The sequence below is a fragment of the Macrotis lagotis genome, chromosome 5 (assembly GCF_037893015.1).
Source record: "Macrotis lagotis isolate mMagLag1 chromosome 5, bilby.v1.9.chrom.fasta, whole genome shotgun sequence".
In the NCBI taxonomy this organism is placed as follows: Eukaryota; Metazoa; Chordata; class Mammalia; order Peramelemorphia; family Peramelidae; genus Macrotis; species Macrotis lagotis.
Genome location: NC_133662.1, coordinates 107,019,796 through 107,040,149, shown reverse-complemented (window position 1 = coordinate 107,040,149; position 20,354 = coordinate 107,019,796). Strand labels below are relative to the sequence as shown.

Here is a 20,354-nt window from a genome sequence, read left to right as displayed (position 1 = left end):
GGAATACAAAAACAACAGCAAAAATCTCTTGTCTCAAGTACTTTATATTCATTATACAGAAGGGAAACAAAGGTATGCACAGATAAGCAAATGTTAAATATACATAGATATATATTAGATTAATAATGCTTCTTTTCTGACTGTATAATTTGGGGGATGAAACACTAATAATTAAGGAAAGAACTTATATAGCAGTTGACTCTTGAGCTGTCTTACAGAAAATTGAGAATTCCAAGAGGCAGAGAAAAATGGAGTGCATTTTTTGCCTTTCCAAAAATCAATTCTGCTATCTATCTTTGTGTTTATACTTCATTTCCAAAACTAAATATTAGTCTAAGTCCAAATGAATGAGTTAGTCAGAAGCAGTTACAAAGCAAAAGCTGAGATAGAGTCAAAAGATAGGAAATTAAATACTCACAAAATGTAAATATAGTTGTGAGATGTAGACCTAGCTTTATTTGTGAATACAACTATCACCAATTTAGCAGAATCTGTTTAGTTAAATATAATATTAACAATTAGCTTAATGTTGTGAAATAGTCGAAATCATTTGATAATGCTAAAAGTGAAGATAGAGATCTTGTACAAGCCCATCATTTTACAGATGAAGAAGCTGAGATCCAGAGAGGTGGGTATGACACCCAAAATCACAAAGCTAATTGATGACTGTCCATACCAGAGCACAGACATTGTTGTATTCTACTTTAGCTGAAAAATCATGAATGTATTGCTCATCATTTTCTGCATTCCTCTTTAACACAAATACATTTCTTGAAAGTTGTACAGCAAGCTGCTTTGCCTTATCCAAGGCTTATAAATAAGTTTTTATCAGTCATGTACAACTTTTCAGGATCCCATTCAGGTAAATGGAGCTTAAGTGATTTGCCCAGGGTCACATAGTCAATAAGGTCAAATCTGAATTCAGGTCTTCCTAACCCCAGGCCTGGTGCTCTATCCACGGCATCACCTAGCTAGCCCTTTATAAATAAGTACAAAACTATTTAATAGCTTCATAGTCACGCCTCTCTTTACTCTGTAAAACCAAACTTTCCTCCTCCTTGGAGATTATCCTCTTAGAAAATTAATGAAGCCAGCATTCTTTTCTACTTAGGGTGATTCCTTTTCCCACAGATCAGTAGGTTAGTAGTAGATATCAGTAGATAGTAGCTCCAATCCATTTCAAATTTTCATTTTACCAAACACCCCTGTGGTGTTAAACATCAAGTATTTTTTATAACAAATATAAAGCTAAATAATTTAGAAAGCTACTAATTCAAATATATATGTATATATATATATATATATATATATATATATATATATATATATATACACCTTTAAGGTAATGGATTCAAAAAAGTGTTTTGACAACTAGAAATGTTAAAAATAAAAAATAAGTATTGTTAGCTGTTGATTATTATTACCATACCACCACCTAGTGTTTACTTGCAATATATTTGAAGGAAAAAAGGGGGAGAGGAAGAAGAATCTTTTGGCTATTTTTTTTATAGTACTTCTTCCCTCTCACTTCATATATGAAGATTAGAGGAGGAGAAGGCTACTATCAGGATGGCCCTCTTCTCTCCCCAAATATAATTTTCCCCAGTGCCTACATTTTCCATCTTTAGTGCCTGGCTTTTGGATGTAAGTACCATCTCCATAGCACAGCTTTGTCAAAGGGCCATTCCCACACACATATCTCTTGATGATCTCTTATCCCTTTTTTTCTCCCTATAGAGGCAGAGATATCAGTAAAGAAGGAGAAAAAGTAATAGAACAAAATGCCTCAGTTAGAGAATATAATCTAAGGATTTCAAGGGAGCCCCAAAGTCACTAATTCAATTCATCACCTAATAAATCCTATCAATAACATCACTGACAAATTTTCATCCTCATCCAAACTCAAATACATCCACCAATGGTGAATTCACTACTGTTCAAGATCATCCTTTCCATATGTGAACAGTACTAATCAAGCAGCTAAGTAGTACAGGAGACATTGTGTTGGACTTGAAGTCTGGTCTCAGATACTAGCTATATGACCCTTGGCATGTCATTTAACTTTTGTCTTCTTCAATTTCTTCATCTTCAACATAGAGATAAATAATGACACCTCCATTACACCTTCACCCACCTCTCAGGTTGTTGTGAGGATAAAATAATATTTGTGAAGGGCAAGTCACATAATCCTGATTGCCTCATTTTCCTCATTTGTAAAAAGAGCTGAAGAAGGAAGTGACAAATTATTTCAGTATCTATGCTGAGAAAAAACCCAAATGAAGTCATGAAGTATTAGACACCACTGAAATGACTGAAAAATAACAAGAATTTTTTAAAATTTAAAGCACTAAATAAATACTAGCTATTAGTGTTCTTATTAACTATTTTATTAGGAAGTTTTTTCCTTATGTTGAGTAAAATTAGGCCTTCCTAAAACTGTCCTCTGAGACCAAATAGAATGAATCTAATCCCTCTTTCACATGAGAACTCAGAGAAAAGAGAGATGAGCAAGAATTGCAATGAAGGATACATCAGATCAATTTTCATCCACTCAAGAGGTGAAATGAAATGAAAGCTCTCTGTCCAAGGACCCGGATTTTTTTTCTATTGGTTCTTACCCCATCTCAGGCTCTGGCAAAGAGACAGTTGTATTCAGCCTTGATATTGGGAATTCTTGGGTTCTCAAGGACAAGTTGCTAAAGAACAAAATAAAGATTTCTTAGCTCAAAGGGTATTGAAGCAAGAAAAACTTGCTCAGAAGCGAGCACAAAGAGCTAAAAGACATCTACCAAAGTTGGATAATGTTTTATAAATGCCTTTATAAATAAAGAGTGTCCTTAAATGTCACTGAGGAAAACATGTGCCAGGAGTCAAAAAAAATACTAAAAGAACAAAGGATGGAACATAAAGTGATTTGTCTTTAATGCCATGAGGTTTCCATAACATTGCCTTGCTTGTTTTGTTTTTTCTTTTTTTATTTAATATTTATTTGTTCTCATTTTGTACAAATGTTTTTTATACATTAATAAAATATTCTTGTTTAAGAGTAAACAAAAACCCCTCCCCCCAAAAAATATAGACTCACTTGAGCGATAAAGTAAAGGGGGAGAGAAAAAAATTAAAATTAAAATTAAAAAAATAATAGTAATAATTGTAGGTATGGCCAGGTGATGCAGTGGACGGAGCACCTGCCCTGGAGCCAGGAGCACCCAAGTCCATATCTGGCCCCGTACACCCAACAATCAACCAACTGTATGACATGCAAGGCACCCCAACCTCACTGCCCTGCAAAAACCAAAAAAAAAGAAAAAAAAAGACCCAAAATAAAATAAAATAGTAATAATAGTATGGGCAGCTGGGTGGCAGACAGAGCACTGGCCCTTGAGCCAGGAGCACCCAGGTCCAAATCTGGCCTCAGACACCCAATGATCACCCTGCTATGTGGCCCCCAGGCAGGCCACCCAGCCCCATTTGCCCTGAACCCCTAATAATAATAATAATAATAATAATAATAAATGTGCTTCAGTCTATGTCCCAACACCACCAATTCTGTCATGGGTGGATCACATTCTTTATGATAAGTCTATCACAAAAGTTACTTCCATATTTTTCTACCATTGCCATTGCTGATCGCAACTCTCTCCTTTCATATTTCTCTACTACCATGTACTATATTTTCTCCCTCCTTTCACTCTGACTCTGCTGTAGGGCAGCTCAGTGGTGCAGCAGACAGATCCCTGGCCCTGAGTCCCCATACCACCCCTTAGGCCCAGCATCCACCTGGCCCTATGGTCCTGGACAGGCCATCCAATCCCAGTCCCTTGAAAGAAGTAAAAGAGAAAATGTGTTATATCTGACCACTCTCCCCCCATGGTCCATCCTCACCTCCTTCATTTACATCCCCACCCCTTCCCTTATCACCCCCTCTCCTTCTTACTCCAGGTGTCTATACCCCATTGAGTATATATGCTGTTTCCTCTACTAGCCACCTCTGATGAGAGAGAAGATTCCCTCATTCCCCCTTGCCTTCCCCCCTTCCACATCATTGCAATAGCTCATTGTAATAAAGAAAAATCTTATTATATGAAATATCTTGGCCTATTCCCCCCTCTCCCTTTTATTTCTCCCATTACATTTCCCTTTTTTCTATTGACTCCATTTTTACACCATATTTTATCTTCAAATTCAGCTTTCTCCTGTGCTTCATTTATAAAATCTCCTTCTACCTGCTCTGTTAATTGAGAAGGTTCATATGAGTATTATCAATGTCATTTTTCTATACAGGAATACATGCAATTCATCATCATTAAGTCCCTCATATTTTCTCCTTCTCCTCCAATCTCTATGCTTCACCTGAATCCTGTATTTGAAGATCAAACCTTCTGTTCAGCTCTGGCCATTCCAACAGGAACATTTGAAATTCCCCTGGTTCGTTGAAAGTCCATCTTTTTCCCTGGAAGAGGACATTCAGTTTTGCTGGGGAGTTGATTCCCAGTTGCATTCTAAGCTCTTTTGTCTTCCAGTATATTATATTCCAAGCCCTACAAGCTTTTAATGTAGTTTCTGCTAAGTTCTGTGAGATCCTGATTGCAGCTCCACGGTATTTGAATTGTGTCCTTCTGGATGCTTATAGTATTTTTCTCTTTGACTGGGGAGTTCTGGAACTTGGCTATAATATACCTGGGGGTTGGTTTTTTGGGCTCTCTTTCTCAGGGGGAATTGGTGGATTCTTTCCATTTCTATTTTGCCCTCTGCTTCTAGAATATCAGGGCAATTTTCCTGTAGTAATTCTTTTGAAAATGTCAAGGCTTTTTTCCTGATCATGACTTCCAGGTATTCCAATAATTTTTAAATTGTCTTCCCTAAATCTGTTTTCCATATCAGTTGTTTTTTCAATGAGATGTTTTACATCTTCTTCTAATTTTTCATTCTTTTGATTTTGAAGTATTGAGTCCTGATTTCTCGTACATTCAGCAATCTCCCTGAGTTCTCTTCTTTGTCTGAAGGATTTGTTTTCCTCATAGAGTTTTCTTATCTCTTTTTCCATCTGGCCAATTCTGCTTTTTAAAGCATTCTTCGCCTCAATAACTTTTTGAACGTTTTATCCATTTGACCTAAGCTGGTTTTTAGCATGCTATTTTCTTCAGCATTTTTTTAGATTTCCTTGACTAAGCTGCTGACTTCATTTTCATGTTTTTCCTGCATCTCTCTCATTTCTTTTCCAAGTTTTTCCTTCTAACTCCCTCATTTGTTTTTCAAAGTCTTTTTTTTAGTTTTTTTTTTGTAAGGCAATGGGGTTAAGTGGCTTGCCCAAGGCCACACAACTAGGTAATTAAGTGTCTGAGGTGGGATTTGAACTCAGGTACTCCTGACTCCAGGGCCAGTGCTCTATCCACTGTGCCACCTAGCTACCCCTTCAAAGTCTTTTTTGAGCTCTGTCATAGCCTGATCCCAATTTCTGTTTTTCTTGGAGTCTTTAGATACAGGAGCTTGTGCTTCCTCATCTTCAGACTGAGTATTTTGATCCTTCTTGGGCTCACAGGCAAAATAGTTCTCAATGGTGTTGCTCTTTTTTTCTCTGTTTGCTCATTTTCCCAGCCTAAGCCTGTTTTGGGGATGCTTCCTGAGCTTTTGGGACACTCCCACAAGGATCTCTGTGTGTGAGGCTCTGCCCTCCCTCCTGGTCTGTGAATGACCATATGCGCCCCGCCTCTGCCATGGGGCTGAGGTGGGGGGACCCTGCTGTTCTATGGGGGGGCCTAGACTGTGATCAGGATCTGAATGTGGTCAGAACCCCAGTGTCCTGTTCCAGGGGCAGAGCTGGTTCCTGGATCTGGACTGCCTTGGCCATGGTGATCACTCTGGCAGGACCACCCCCCCCTTCCCCCAAGTTGTGCCTGGTCAGGAAACTCCCCTGCTGCTGGGAGTCATGGCTCCCAGCACCCTGGGGCTGCCTCCAGGAGGCTGAAGTTCTTTTGCTCTGGCGGGCTGCCCCTCCGACCAAGTAGAGCCTTTCTGCTCTTTTCCAGGTTACCTTGGGTTGGAGAACTGCCTCACTGGGTCCCTCTGTGGATTCTGTCTCTCGAAAATTTAGTTACAGTCCTTAGTTTGTAAGTTTTATGAGAGAGCGCCTAAGAGAGGATCCTTTCTTGTCACCATCTTGGCTCCGTTTTTTTTTTTTTTCTCAAAGAATAATGGAATGATTTGTTTTAATAGTTAGGATCATTTTTTTAAAAAAAGATCTATTAACATAAATGTTTTAGGGGCAGCTAGGTGGTGCAGTGGATAGAGCACCGGCCCTGGAGTCAGGAGTACCTGAGTTCAAATCTGCCCTCAGACACTTAATAATTACCTAGCTGTGTGGCCTTGGGCAAGCCACTTAACCCCATTGCCTTACAAAAAACTAAAAAAACAAACAAACAAAAATAAATGTTTTCTCTAATCTGGGCTTTCAAGCATCTTCCCTGATTCATTGCAATGTGAAGAGTATCAATCCAAAGGCTGCCCTTATGACACTTGTCCCCAATTTCCAGCCAGAGTCATTTGCCTCTCTGGTCCTAACTTACTTGAATTTCCAAATGCAAATTTTGAAAAGGCTTCAGTACAAGCATAGCAATTTCTTCTGCTACTCCTTTATTCATGGAACTATTTATTCAAGATCTCTCTGACTGCCACTAGCCCTACTTGATATAATCTTTTCTCCTAGAACAAGTCTATGACCCAGCATGGCTTCAGGAGTGGTGATGGTAGTGGAGGAGTAAGAGCGAGATGAGAGCTTAGTCAAGAAATTCAAGTAGAAGGTAGGGTTCTCTCAGACTCAACTGAATATCTTCAATAGGAAAATCCTTGAGCAAAAACACCATGGTAATCCAGGAAATTAAAGAGCTGACATAAAACAGATGAAAATACATTGGTTATCCTCCAGTCATGTTGTTGTTTGGTTGTTTTTAGTCATGTCAGACTCTAAGACCCCTTTTTGGATTTTCTTAAGCAAGCTACTAGAATGGTTTGGCATTTCCTTTTCCATCTCATTTTACAGGTGAGCAAATGTTACAATCAAGGAAAAGTGACTTGCCCAAGATCACCTAGTTGTTAAGTGTCTGAGGTCAATTTTGAATTATTATTATTATTATTATTATTACTATATTTATTAAGGATGAACAGTTTATTTTTGTTGCTTGCCTAGAAGTAAAACTGATTAAAAATTACCATAAGTAGAAAGATAAATATAGTTTAAATCAATAGGCTTTCCACTCAAAAAAAATTTTTTTAAAACTGAATTAAAATAGCATATATAAATAAAAATCCATCAAAAAAGTGTTTACATTTTTAGAATTAAATTTTGTAAATTAAATTAAGTTAAATTAAAATCTGTAAATTAAAAGATAATAGTTTTCAGCTATACTCTAAGACTATTTAAGTTTCTCCAAAACATATTTCTCCTCTTAAAATTTATCTTGTTCTCTAAAATAAATTGCTTATCTAAGTAGACATATTCCTGACTCCATTTGCAATACTCTATCTACAGTGCCACCTAACTACCTCTTAACATTAAAGAAAAACATTGTGTACGTGTGTGTGTGTGTATGTGTGTGTTTGTGTGTGTATGTAGGTGGCAGCTAGGTAATGCTGTGGACAGAGAACCACTCCTGGATTCAGGAGGATCTGAGTTCAAATCCAACCTCAAACACTTAATGTTATCTAGCTGTGACCTTGGGCAAGTCACTTGACCCCTCTGTCTCATCGAAAAAAAACTCAACATGTATATAGCAAGACTCTTGATGAAGTAATGATGATGCTTGTCCTTCATCCTTGAAGAAGACCATGACATTAGGGAGGTGATACCATGACAGTACATGAATTGAATTTGAGCGAGGGCGCACTGTGCTAAGTCACTCAACTATTAAGTGTCAGGCATCTGAGGGCAGCTAGTGGGCACAGGTCAGAGCACTGGCCTGGGAGTCAGGAAGACAGGAGTTTGAATCCTGCCTCAGAAACTAATCAGAAAGGATTAGTTTAGATTACTTGTGTGGCCTCTAAACTCTAAAACTGTGTGATTCTAAGAATATATATATCACCAATCTGGGGAGACAGTTTATAGAATATGATTTCAGATGCAAATGTTTTTAATTTTAGCATGTGCAGAAAAATGGGAAAATTCTACTAAAACAAGATGGAAAAACTGGTGTAAGAACATGACCATCAGGTTTTAGGAGGAAAGAGATTCACTTGGACTACTTCTATTAGAGAAACCAGAAGAAGGGATACTAACTCCTGTCTGAGGGATATCTTTCACTCCCTATGAGATCCTAGAGCAAGGACTGTTTCTTTTTTGTTTTGTTTTATTTTGCCTCTCCTTGTATCCCCAGCATTTATCACAGTGCCAGGCATTATCTTTCTCCCTAAAAATCCTTCTTCTACTATTCCTACGTTTTTATTACTGTCAATGGTAACAAGCGTCCTCCTGGTCCTCAAGCTCACAACCCCAGGACTCATCCTGGACTCCTCACTATCTCTTAGCCCTAATATGTTGCCAAGACATGTCAATCTCACCTATGCAACATTTCTCAAATTCAAACCCTTCTCTCTTCTAACCTTACTACCAGTCTGGTACAGAACCTCATCATCTCACACTTGGATATCCTGCTAGTGGATCTGACTGCCTCAAGTCTCCCCCAATTCTAATCCATCCTCTATTCAACCACTGAAGTGATTTTCTCCAAAGCCTAGGTCTCATTATGTCACCCTCCTACCCTACTTCCTATTGCATCCAAGATCAAATGCAAAATGCTGTTTGGCTTCCAAGGTCCATTGTGACCAACTTTTCCAGGCTCTTTACACTTTGCTCTCTGATACTCTTCAATACATGATATTGATCTCCTGTTTCACGAATGAGACACTCCATCTCTCAGCTCTGATTTCCTGAATAAACTGAAGTTAAAAACATCTACAACTGACATCATATTCCACAAACTGTCTCCAAAGACTGGTAACATATATTCTTAGAGTCACTCAGTTTTATAGTTAGAGATCACACAAGTAATCTAAACAACTCAACTTCCCTACCTTCATATTATGGTAAGACATTAAACTAGCAATCAGGTAATGCCAAGTTGACCAGAGACATCTGGCCAAATGCAGGATTGAAAGTTGCCCAAACCAAAAGATGGACAAATAGAAGTCAATTAAAATGATAAATTATGTTTTAAAAACCCATAGCAGTTCCTCATTCAAACTACATTTTAAGTTCTTTAATGACAAACACCTTATCTTTCTTGTCTTTATGCATTCACTGAAGACCATCAATGTAAAAAACACATTTTCTCATGCCTGGAATGCTCTTCTTCCTCTGTTCCACTTACTTCCTTTAACTCCCAACTAAAAAATCCTATCTTCTGTAAGAAGCCTTCCTAAACCCCTCTTAATTTCAGCATCTTTATTTCATTCATTATTGCCTATTTATTCTGTACATGGCTAACTTTGTTATATTTGTTGGCATGTTGACTTTCCCATTAGACTGTAAGCTCCTTGAGAGCAAGAATTGTCTTTTGCCTCTTTTTGTAACCCCAGAACTTAGCATAGAGTCTGATATAATAGACAATTAGTAAATATGTTGACTGGCACATAATAATTACCTAACAAATGCAAGCTGACTGGTGAAGCTTGAGTTTTGACTTCACAGAATTCACAAATGAACCATTATTGAAAGTCACTGCAGAAATGCTATCAGGGTTTTATATCTTCTGAATTTGAGCCTCCTATAAATAACAGACATACCTGAAAGGAGATTACTTAGAAGCTATTGTGAAGGACATAGTAATTTGTGTCTTGATGACACAGAGTCATTGTGCCTAAAACCCTCATTGTTATCTGCACCCAAAACTATAGTTAGCCCAACACACAAGCCTTCCTGAGGAACACTTAGAGGAAAGGATCATCCACAGAAGAAAAACTTCCTCCATCTGAACTGATCAGCTTAAGTATACCTTGTCCTCTCTCATTCTTTCTTCCTTCTTCCCTCCTACCCTCTTTTCAAGGATAACAAGCTCAACAACCTCTTTCTAGTGAACTTGCTTCAACTACCAGTCAATAGACTTGTTTCTCCCTACATCCCTGGTGTTTTCACTATCTACTGCCTTCGTCCATGGCCACCACACCTCAATTTCCCAGCCTTCCTTATTGTGGTAAGAAGTTAAACTAACAATTACAGTAATGCCAAATTGATCAGGGCATCTGGACAAATTCAGGATCGAGAGTTGCCCAATCCAAAAAAAAAAAAGACAATTAAAAGTCAATTAAAATGTTAAATTATGATAATAATCATAACATTTAAACCCACTCAAATTAAACTGTAAGTACCTTGATGGTAAGCACTTTATTTTGTTTTTATACATCCCCTGCCCAATCTTAAAGGGAAAAAAACAGAAACCGTTGCTAAAGGAAACTTCTAAGTAAACCCAATACTTCCAAAGAACTATGGTGCTACCTAGTATTTGAGATCTACTATCCCAAAAGGAAAGGTGCTCAGGGCTATCAGTCATCTTCCCCTAGGTTTGCACAGTCTACATCGAGAGTATTATTAAAGATGTGGATAAGGTCATATGGTTCATAAAAGAATGCCTGGATTCTGTACAATAAAGAAAGGAGGGAGGGTTTTAGTCTTGTCCTTGTATTCCTAGTGCCCAAGATAGAGCATTATACAAAGAAAGTGTTTACTAAATACCAATGGATAAACCTGTCAGTTTAGCACGTTTATTAATGAGTGACCACTATACAAATATGAAGATAAGGAACAACATGGAAGAAAGTGAAAATTTGAATCAAAGGTGCCCTTGGTCAGAATCAAATTAATGTCAGATGGGAATCATGAAACCCACTACCAATGGAGACACAGTCTCTAGTAACTCAGTCAAGAAGGTTATATGTAAGGGACTGCTGTGTGTGGGAGTACCTGGTGTCCTCTAGCACCAAAGCCTTGTTTTACTGGTTGATTGTAGAGTGCCACAGGAGTGGGAGTGGACCAGGGACTGGGGAGGATATTTAAGCACTTGTATTTGGTTCAATAAATGGAGTACTTGGAGATCTTGGAGAACTCGCCATCCTTGTCTTCCTTGTCTCCTACCACCCCTTCAATGTTCGCCTGGGTAAGGATAAGCTAGCCAACAGGAACCTAATACTTACTGAGCAGCTGGTCTAAAAGGAACCTAACAGTTATGAATTCCTTTTGACAGGGAGCTGATAAAGAACAGCCCTGCTTGTTTTAAACATCTTAAAGGATCCCTTATTTTGTGAGTCTGGAGCCCAATATTACCCCTTCTTCTGGGATATGAGGTTTTGTAGGTTACCAGGTTTTGATGTGGAATGATAAAAGAGGAAATTACTTCATAAGCTCAGGTTTCAAAATAATTCCTAGGTTTGGCAGCTGGAAGGCTCAGTGGATACAGTATTAGGCTTGGAGTCAAGAATAAATCCCACAGACACTTACTGTGGGGCCCTTTGCAAAGTCACTTAACTTCTGTCTGGCTCAGTTTTCTTAACTGTAAAATCAGAATAAATTAGTAGCACATTTTCCCCAGAATGGTTATGAGGGTCAAGTGAGGTGATATTTGTCAAGAGATTAACAAAGTACCTGCAACATAATAGGCACTTAATAAATGGATAGTTTCCCTCTTCTAGGTTATGGCTCTTTTCAAGAAACCAAATATTAGAGTCAACCCCAATTGGGAATCTAGGATGGCTTGAACCAATAACTTCCCTTCCTCACCAATTAGGCACTGAGGGACAGAGTATAGGATTCAATTGTACTTTGTATAGCAATTTCACATATGTTAAATGAAAATTTGCATTTTTTTTTATTTATTTAAGGCAATGGGGTTAAGTGACTTGCCCAAGTTCACACAGCTAGACAATTAAATGGCTAGATTCAAATTCAGGTCCTCCTGACTCCAGGTCTGGTGCTCTATCCACTGTACCACCTAGCTGTCCCCAGCAAATAAAAATTTGGAGAAAGGAATGAAATTGATGGCAGAAGGCAATGGACTCTCTACCTTGGTTTCCCATGAAGGGTGTCATTTGCTTTTGTTGGGAGTAGCAATTCCATGTACAGCTTTTTAGTTAGTAGCTTAAAGAGCTACTATGTCCAGAAAAAACAAGGGGGCAGATGATTCCAGAGGATAAATGAAGAAGTATGTCACCCACCTCCTGACAGAGAGGTAATAGACTCAAAGGAAAGAATAAAACAAATATTTTTGAGGTGGCCAATGTGGGAAGTTTGGGCATCCCCAAGTCTTAATATAGTTTTAAACTCTAATTACTTCAGAAATATAAATATTACAAACTTACAAAAAACAAACAAAACCTGAAAGATTAAAATTTTTGAAATATTGATGTAACTTATTGATGAAAATTTAACATAACCATTATCTCTCTAATGGTTTTTGAACTTAGTAAAAATTTCTATTAGGTGTCACTCTGACTGAAAGAATTGCATTTGTAATCTTACCCTTAAGATTATCCAAAGAATGAGATTTTGATGAGCACATGACTATTTGACATGATCCTACAAGAAAAAATTTAATAATTGAAATGGCCAAGCAAAAGGACCTCCTCTATGGAGCCACCAATCTGCAAAAGTATCATTGAGAAACTGTCAAATACACAATACATAATGACAAAGTGGGATGGTTTATTAAAACAACTTTATTATTTAAAAGTCACAAGAGTATGAAAATATAAATAATTAAACTTCCAAATGATTTTTTTCTAATTTTGTAGAGTTGATACTTCTGAAGTTATCAAAGCTTAAAACTATAGTAATATTTTGGGAACAACTTGAATGTTACAAAGATTTTGTTTTTCTTTTCCTTTTTTCTCCCCCTCCAATGGTAGCAGAGCAGGACTGCAGGGGTAAAGAAGAAAATAGTCCAGGGAAGAGAAAATAGATTTTTTTCTTACTTAAATTTAATTCTTATAAAAAGAATTGGAGATAGAAATCATAATTTTCATGAAAGGGGATGTTCTAGGTTGGTATAATTGTTGCAAAAAACTGAGTGGTCAGGAGTAAAGTCTTCCTTGACCATCCTACCCTAAATATACCCAGTCTCATCTGGAATAAGGTGACAGAACTAGCCTGATAAGGGGTCAGGATATAGAAGCCAGGTTACTAGAATGGTTTGACATTCTTCTGCCAGCTCATTTTACAGAGGAAGAAACTGAGGCAAACTAGATCAAGTGACAGCTGGTACGTATATGAGGCTGGATTTGATTTCTGCTATCTCACAAGGGGTTTTTTTGGTTGTTTTTTTTTTGCAAGGCAGTGGAGTTAAGTGACTTACCTAATGTCACACAGCTAGGTAATTTTAAGTGTCTGAGGTCAAATTTGAACTCAGGTCCTCTTGACTCCAGGGCCAGTGCTCTATACACTGCACCACCTTTGCTGTCCCTATCTCATAAGTTTTTGAGATTCCCAACAGTTTTAAACACAAGAGATGAACAATGCAGTCATTATTACTTGTGGGTATAAATAGATAAGAGTTAAAAAAATAAATAGATAACAATTTCTGTATTTATCCATATGAATCCAACATATCCCAGAAAGAAAGGAAACAAGCATTTATTAAGCACATACTGTTTGTTCAATTCTTTTCTGATTTCTATCACTCACTCCTCACAACTCTTGGAGGTAGATACTATAATTTTCCCCATTTTGCATTGAGGAAATTGAGGCAGAGGTTAAGTAACTTGCTCAGGATCCTAACTCACCACACCTCTGACTTCCCACACCAAAACACTCTTCTGTAATCTCTACTGTCTATTAGAATGTTGCCTGGCACATAGTAGGAATGCTTCCCTCATTTATTAATTCATGTTTGTTTAACACTAAAGTTTACAAAACACTTTCCTCAGGACAACCTTGTGGGTAGGTAATACAAATATTATCTTGCCCTCTTAGAGATGAAGAAAATGAGACTCAGAGAATTTATCTGTGAAAGATCACTTTCCTGGTAAATATCAGAAGTGGGATCTGAACTCAGGTCTCTTGCCTGAAAATTCAGTGCCCTTTTTAACTACATCCTAAGAAATACAATGTTTTTGGAAACATTGTGAAGACTGACAAATTGCCTTCTGTGGGGGGGTGGGAGGAGGGAAGCAAGATTAGGGGGAAAATTGTAAAACTCAAAATAAAATCTTTAATAAAAAAATACAATGTTTACTAAAATAGCAATATATATTAGTAAAATATATAATATATAGCATAGAATACAGAATGTTTAGTGAAATAGAAATATATATAAGCAAGACAATGTGTAACATCTAATATATAGTAAAACACAAGTTTACTAAAATAATCACATATTAGTAAGACAAACAATACACAGCATACAATAATACACATTAAAATTCATGTTTACTAAAATTGCTTAATGTTGAAGAAACTAATGCAACAAAAAGTATTAAAATAGATTTTAAATTAAAAATAAGCAGTTAACATAACAACAAACTGAGGTAGATAGAGTCTTACCAGTTGTGTAGCAATGAAAAAGGTACTCATTTTCTTAATTACTTAGACTCTCTTCTTAGGCCCCTTATTCTATTATGTTAATAATAGAATATTATTTCACAGGTTCGACAGCTCCCTAAGATATGAAAAGTCTTCCCTCTAGTGGTAAAATACAAAATATGCCAATCTAGATGCAGGTTGATTTTGTTTTGTAAAAGAACAATCGAAAACGTACACTGAGTCTTCTGATCACTGCACCACCCCTCTTGGCCTCAGTTTCCAACTCTAAATTGAAGAAGCTGAACTAGAAGACCTTACTAAGAGCTCTTCCAGTTCTAACACAACTCTAAGATCAAATATAGGCTGGGAACCAGTAACATTCCTCTCCCCGGGGCTCCTTGCATTTCAAGATGAGACATAAGATAAAAGCATGACAACAAAAAAGTTGCTATTCTACTCCCCTTTTTCACAATGACTCAGAAGATAAATGTATACAATCACAGAATCTCAGAGTTGGAAGGGGCAGAAGAGCTGACTGCCTAAGGCAGGGGTGAGGGACATTTAGCCCTGGAGCCACATAAAACAGACAAAATCATTTGATCTGATGCTGCTAAGGCAATTTCAGGCAGTGCTTGAAATTCAATAAATCTCAGAGCTTTTTAGGGGAGAATTAATTAAATGTTTGACCAAACCTAGCAGGGTAATCTTTAAGTTTTGGCCCTTGGAAGAGTATTTCAAATACACCAAATTCAGGTCAATATGCTGCTTCAGCCCTCAAAATACCTTCATCCTTGGTAGTTGTATGCCACCCTCCTCTAACTTCTGTTTCAAACAAGTCCAGAGCAAAAGACATTATTTGAAAGTTTGCTTTATAACAGTTTTTTAAATGATTGTTTTTTCTGTTTGTTATTGTCCCAACTAAGCTCACTCAGTTTAAAACTACATTTAAGAGAATGAGAAGGTCAGTGTGTTAATAACAGACCAAGAGTCAGAGATCCTTGTATCCTCAGAGAACCTAGTTAAGAACTTGTTTGGCTTAATTACTGCTGGCAGAGAATCCAAAAATCTACCTCAGTTCTTAGATGTTAATTATTATTATTGTTATTATTACATATCAGAAGGTGGTATTAGGTAGGAGAAAGAACATTGGCAAGTTTAGGCCATTTCCTAGACCTGGTTTTCTCACTAATTGTGATCAGTTATATTGCTTCTTTAAGCCTTACTTTCCTTATACACATGAGGAGAAGTGTTGAACTAGTTAACCCTAAATAGCTTGTTAACCCTAACCCTCTGAATCTGACTCCAACTTTATGCCACCTAATTTTTAAGGATAGTAACACTATTTCATAGTATTCACTTAAGTACTATAATTTTAAGAAAAATAGTGTCAACTGCTCCTGGTAGGAAGATATGCCAAAGTTTAATGATGCTTAGGATCTCTGTACGATTATATCTTAGGTACAAAGAGTTTTAATGCCATAATTCCTCTTTTAAAAATCACTACTTTTACATACACTCCCAAAAGGTCAGAGATGAGAAAGATCCTACATACTCCCAAATATATAAATATTAGTACTGTTTGGCATAAAATTCCAAAAAAAAAAAATACTAGAAATCAAATAAATTCCCATTGAAGGAAAAGGGGAAGGAAATACTCAGCTTATTAACTGCCTACTATAAGCCAGACCCTCTGTTAATTGCTCTATAATTATCATCTCATTTGAGCATCACAACAGCCCTGGGAAGGAGAACTTGTCCCCTTATGACAATCGAGGAAACTAAAGCAAGCATCAAGTAAGAGCTATGCCCAGTCTTGGTCCATGTTATTCCCTAACACATCCTCTTCAATCCAACCACATTGGAGTCCTGAATAGTCCATGAACAAGCCCACCCCACCCTATAGCTCAGCTCCAGGCATGGAACCCATGCCTGAAATTCTCAACCTCCTCAACTCTTGCTACCCATCTCTCTGACTTTCTTTACATCCCAATTACAATCCCACTTTCCACAAAAGCCTTCCCTAACCCCTGTTAATTCTGGTGCTTTCTTTCTTTTAATTATTTCCTATTTATCTTGTATATAGTTTGTTTTGTGTGTGTGTGTGTGTGTGTGTGTGTGTGTGTGTGTGTGTGTGTGTGCGCGTGTGTGTGTGCGTGCGTGTGTGTGTGTGTGTGTAGATATATTGTTTATATGTTATCTATGCCATTTGATTTAAGCACAACTGCCTAGAGGCAGTCTTTTGCCTCTTTTTGTAACTATAGTGACAGGTATCTAGTAGGCACTCAATAAGTATTGTTTGATTGATTGATTGATTGATTGATTGTTGTCAGAGATCAAATTTGAACCCAGGTCTTCCTGACTAAAAGCATAGTGCCTGATTAGTGGATGTTAGGTGATTAATAGAAAGCAAGTAAAAAAATTTTTTTTAGCTTTTTGCAAGGCAATGGGGATAAAAGTGGCTTGCCCAAGGCCACACACATCTAGGTAATTATTAACTGTCTGGTCAAATTTGAACTCAGGTCCTCCTGACTCCAGGGCTGGTGCTCTATGCACTGTGCCACCTAGCTGCCCTGGAAAGCAAGTAAAATTAATAGAAAGTAAGCAAAAATGAGTAAGGAATGGCCAGTGGCTAGAGTCCTGAGTTTGGAATAAGAATCATCTTCCTAAATTGAATTATGACCTCAGACATTCACTAGCTATGTGGCACTGGGCAAGTCACTTAATCCTATTTGTGTCAAGATTCTGCATCTCTACAATGGACTGGAAGAATGGAGAAGGAAATGGAGAAGGAAATAACAAACCACTCCAGGATCGTTGGCAAGAAAACCACAAAGGAGGTCAGACATGACTGAAACAACTCAACAACAGCAAAAGTGGTAGCAGAAATGCCACAGTCAGAGGACTTGGATTACAATCCTGACTGCCACTTAGTTACTATGGCTTTGGGACAGTCACAACTTTTCTATACTTCTAGTTCCTTTTCTTTGAAATACAGGGGTGGCTCCTCACACCTCTCAGATTGGCCAATAGGGCCAGAAAGAATAATGATTATTGTTGGAAGGGTTATGGGAAATCTGGGACACTATTACACTGTTAGTGGAGCTGTGAACTCATCCAACCTTTCTGGAGAGAAATTTGGAAGTACACCCAAAGGACAATAAAAATGAGCATACCCTTTGATCCAGCAATACCACTACTGGGTCTATAACCTGAAGAGATGAAGAAAAAAAGGGTGAAAACATCATTTGTACAAAAATATTCATAGCAGCCCTGTTTGTGGTGGCAAAGAATAGGAAATCAAGTAAATGTCCTTCAATTGGGGAATGGCTTAGCAAACTGTGGTGTATGTATGTCATGGAACACTATTGTTCTATTAGAAACCAGGAGGGACAGGAATTCAGGGAAGCCTGGAGGGATTTGCATGAACTGATGCTGAGTGAGATGAGCAGAACCAGAAAAACACTGTATACCCTAACAGCAACATGGGAGTGATGATCAACCTTGGTGGACACACTCATTCCATCAGTGCAACAATCAGGGACAATTTTGGGCTTGTCTGCAATGGAGAATACCATCTGTATCCAGATAAAGAGCCATGGAGTTTGAACAAAGTTCAAGGACTATTCCCTTTAATTTAGAAAAAAATAACCCGATATCTTATTGTCTGATCTTGTTATCTCTTATACTTTTTGTTTCTTCCTTAAGGATATGATTTCTCTCTCATCACACTCAATTTGGATCAATGTACAACATGGAAACAAAGTAAAGGACTGGCCGATTGCTTTCTGTGGTGGTGGGGTGGGAGTAAGATTGGGGGAAAAAATTGTTAAAACTCAAATAAAATCTTTAATTAAAAAAAATAAAAGAAATAAAATGGTGGCTCCTGAAGATTTCTAAGGGGCTCTCCTGGCCCTGAATCTACATTCCTCTGTTTAACAGCCCATCATTTCAATGTTTGAAATCTACAGTTACAAATCAAGTTTAAATTCCAAACATTTTAGCATATCAAACAACTGCCCCAATATTTATTTCTCTAACTGCATCATTATTGTTTCCCAATTCAGCCTCTCTAATCTATTTTCTATTCTTTCACATCATTCACATCTTTAAGATGTGACCAAATCCTACCTAAGATGACAGCCCTTCTCTTCTCTACAAATCTTCATTCAATATTCATTCAACAAGCCTTTATTAAGCAACTAATACATGTTTGATTCCTGACACAATGAATATAAATTTCTGATGTCAAAGAATTTGCATTCTATTGGAGTGAAATCCCATTCATGGATGGAAACTACAAAACATAGAACAAGCAATTTTTGTTTGAGGAAGACACTAGTAACTTATGGGGTTCAGGGGGGTGGGAAGGGTCAAGATAGGCCTAGTGAAAGTGCCACTGCTGGGGCGGCTAGGGTGGCACAGTGGATAAGAGCACTGGCCTTGGAGTCAGGAGTACCTGAGTTCAAATCCGGCCTCAGACACTTAATAATTACCTAGCTGTGTGGCCTTGGGCAAGCCACTTAATCCCATTGCCTTGCAAAAAAAAACTAAAAAAAAAAAAGTGCCACTGCACTTGAGTAAGTCTTGAAGGAAACTAGGGATTCTAAGAGATGGTAGTAAGGATGGAGTAAATTTCGGGCATTGCAGAGCACCTAGGCAAAGATCTAGAGAGAGAGAGAAGATTGTCTGATCTCCATAATAGCAAATAGGCCAATTTGACTAGACCAAGAAAGTGTGATGAGCCTAGAAAAATGAGCTGGAACTAGTCTTAGAAGACAGACGGTAGAGTTTGGGTTTTTTCCCTAGAGGCAATTAGGAGCCCCTGGAACTTCCTCAGCAGGGCAAGTGGACATGGTCAAATCAAGTCAGATCACTATGAGAAAGAAAGGAGGAGAGGAAGAAAAAAAGGAGAAAGCAGAGAACAAAGAAAGTAAAGGGAGAGGAAGACAGACTTTTGGGGGCAGTGGAGGAGAGCATAAGCCAAAACATGAAAGGGTAGGAAAAAAGAAAATTTGCCCATACTATTGAGAAAAGAATTGCCTCAGGTTGAATTAGTGGAGTTGAGAATGGTGAAAAAATTAGAGAAGAGCAGGGTATGTAGAAGAATAAGGAGAACCAGGTCCCCAGCACCAATCCACTGCCAGAGAAGGAATAAGGTAATAAGGGAAAAGCTATTGTTGAGTCAGTTTCCCTAAGGTCAGTAAATGTCAGGGAGAAAATTTATTTATCAAAATTTTACTTAAAATGAAAATTAAAAATTGTCTTCACATAACTGGAAAAAATATATTGAATATATATATATATATATATATATATATATAAACATATAAACATATAAACACACATATACAAATAGAATACACTTACATCTATCTATAGCTATATGTAGCAGGAGAACTCTGGCCACAGAGCAAATTCCATTAATTTTTGTTCATGCCCTTTCAGGCAGGAAAATATTTAGTACATTGGAACTATATTCTTGTATAGTGAGCATTGTCTTAACCACTCTTTGGAGACCCCTCTGTGGCATGCCCTCTGGAGAATACATGGAGCCAGATGCTAAACCACTCCTCAAGCACCACCCTTGTCCCACCTACCTTGAAATGCATTTAAACAAAAATATGTCCAGGCAGAAGTCTTTTCTCTCCTGAAATTTTGATAAATACATTTTCTCCCTTCCCTCCCTCTTCCCTAAGATAGTAATCAATTAATATAGTTATATATGTACAATCTATTTATATATAATATATTTACATATTCATATTTAATTGTTGTCATAATGTTTCACGTGAACTTCATTTTTCTAGTGCACTTCCTATAAACTTACTGAGAGCAAGGTAGGGAAGAAGGAAGG

General features: G+C 37.5%; 1 protein-coding gene across 2 annotated transcripts in view; it reads right to left on the bottom strand.

Moving 5' to 3' along the window:
- CRYBG1 (crystallin beta-gamma domain containing 1) overlaps positions 1–20,354 on the bottom strand; it is a 280,505-nt gene that overhangs the window by 167,071 nt on the left and 93,080 nt on the right. Inside the window, exon 1 of one of the 2 annotated variants that reach the window (XM_074187269.1) lies at positions 2,619–2,952. The exons of the other annotated variant lie outside the window; for it this stretch is intronic. Coding sequence (XP_074043370.1) covers positions 2,619–2,623 — 5 coding nt within the window. The 5' untranslated portion in view covers positions 2,624–2,952. Of the gene's footprint in view, positions 1–2,618; positions 2,953–20,354 lie in introns of those variants that run through there. 2 annotated transcript variants of the gene reach the window in all.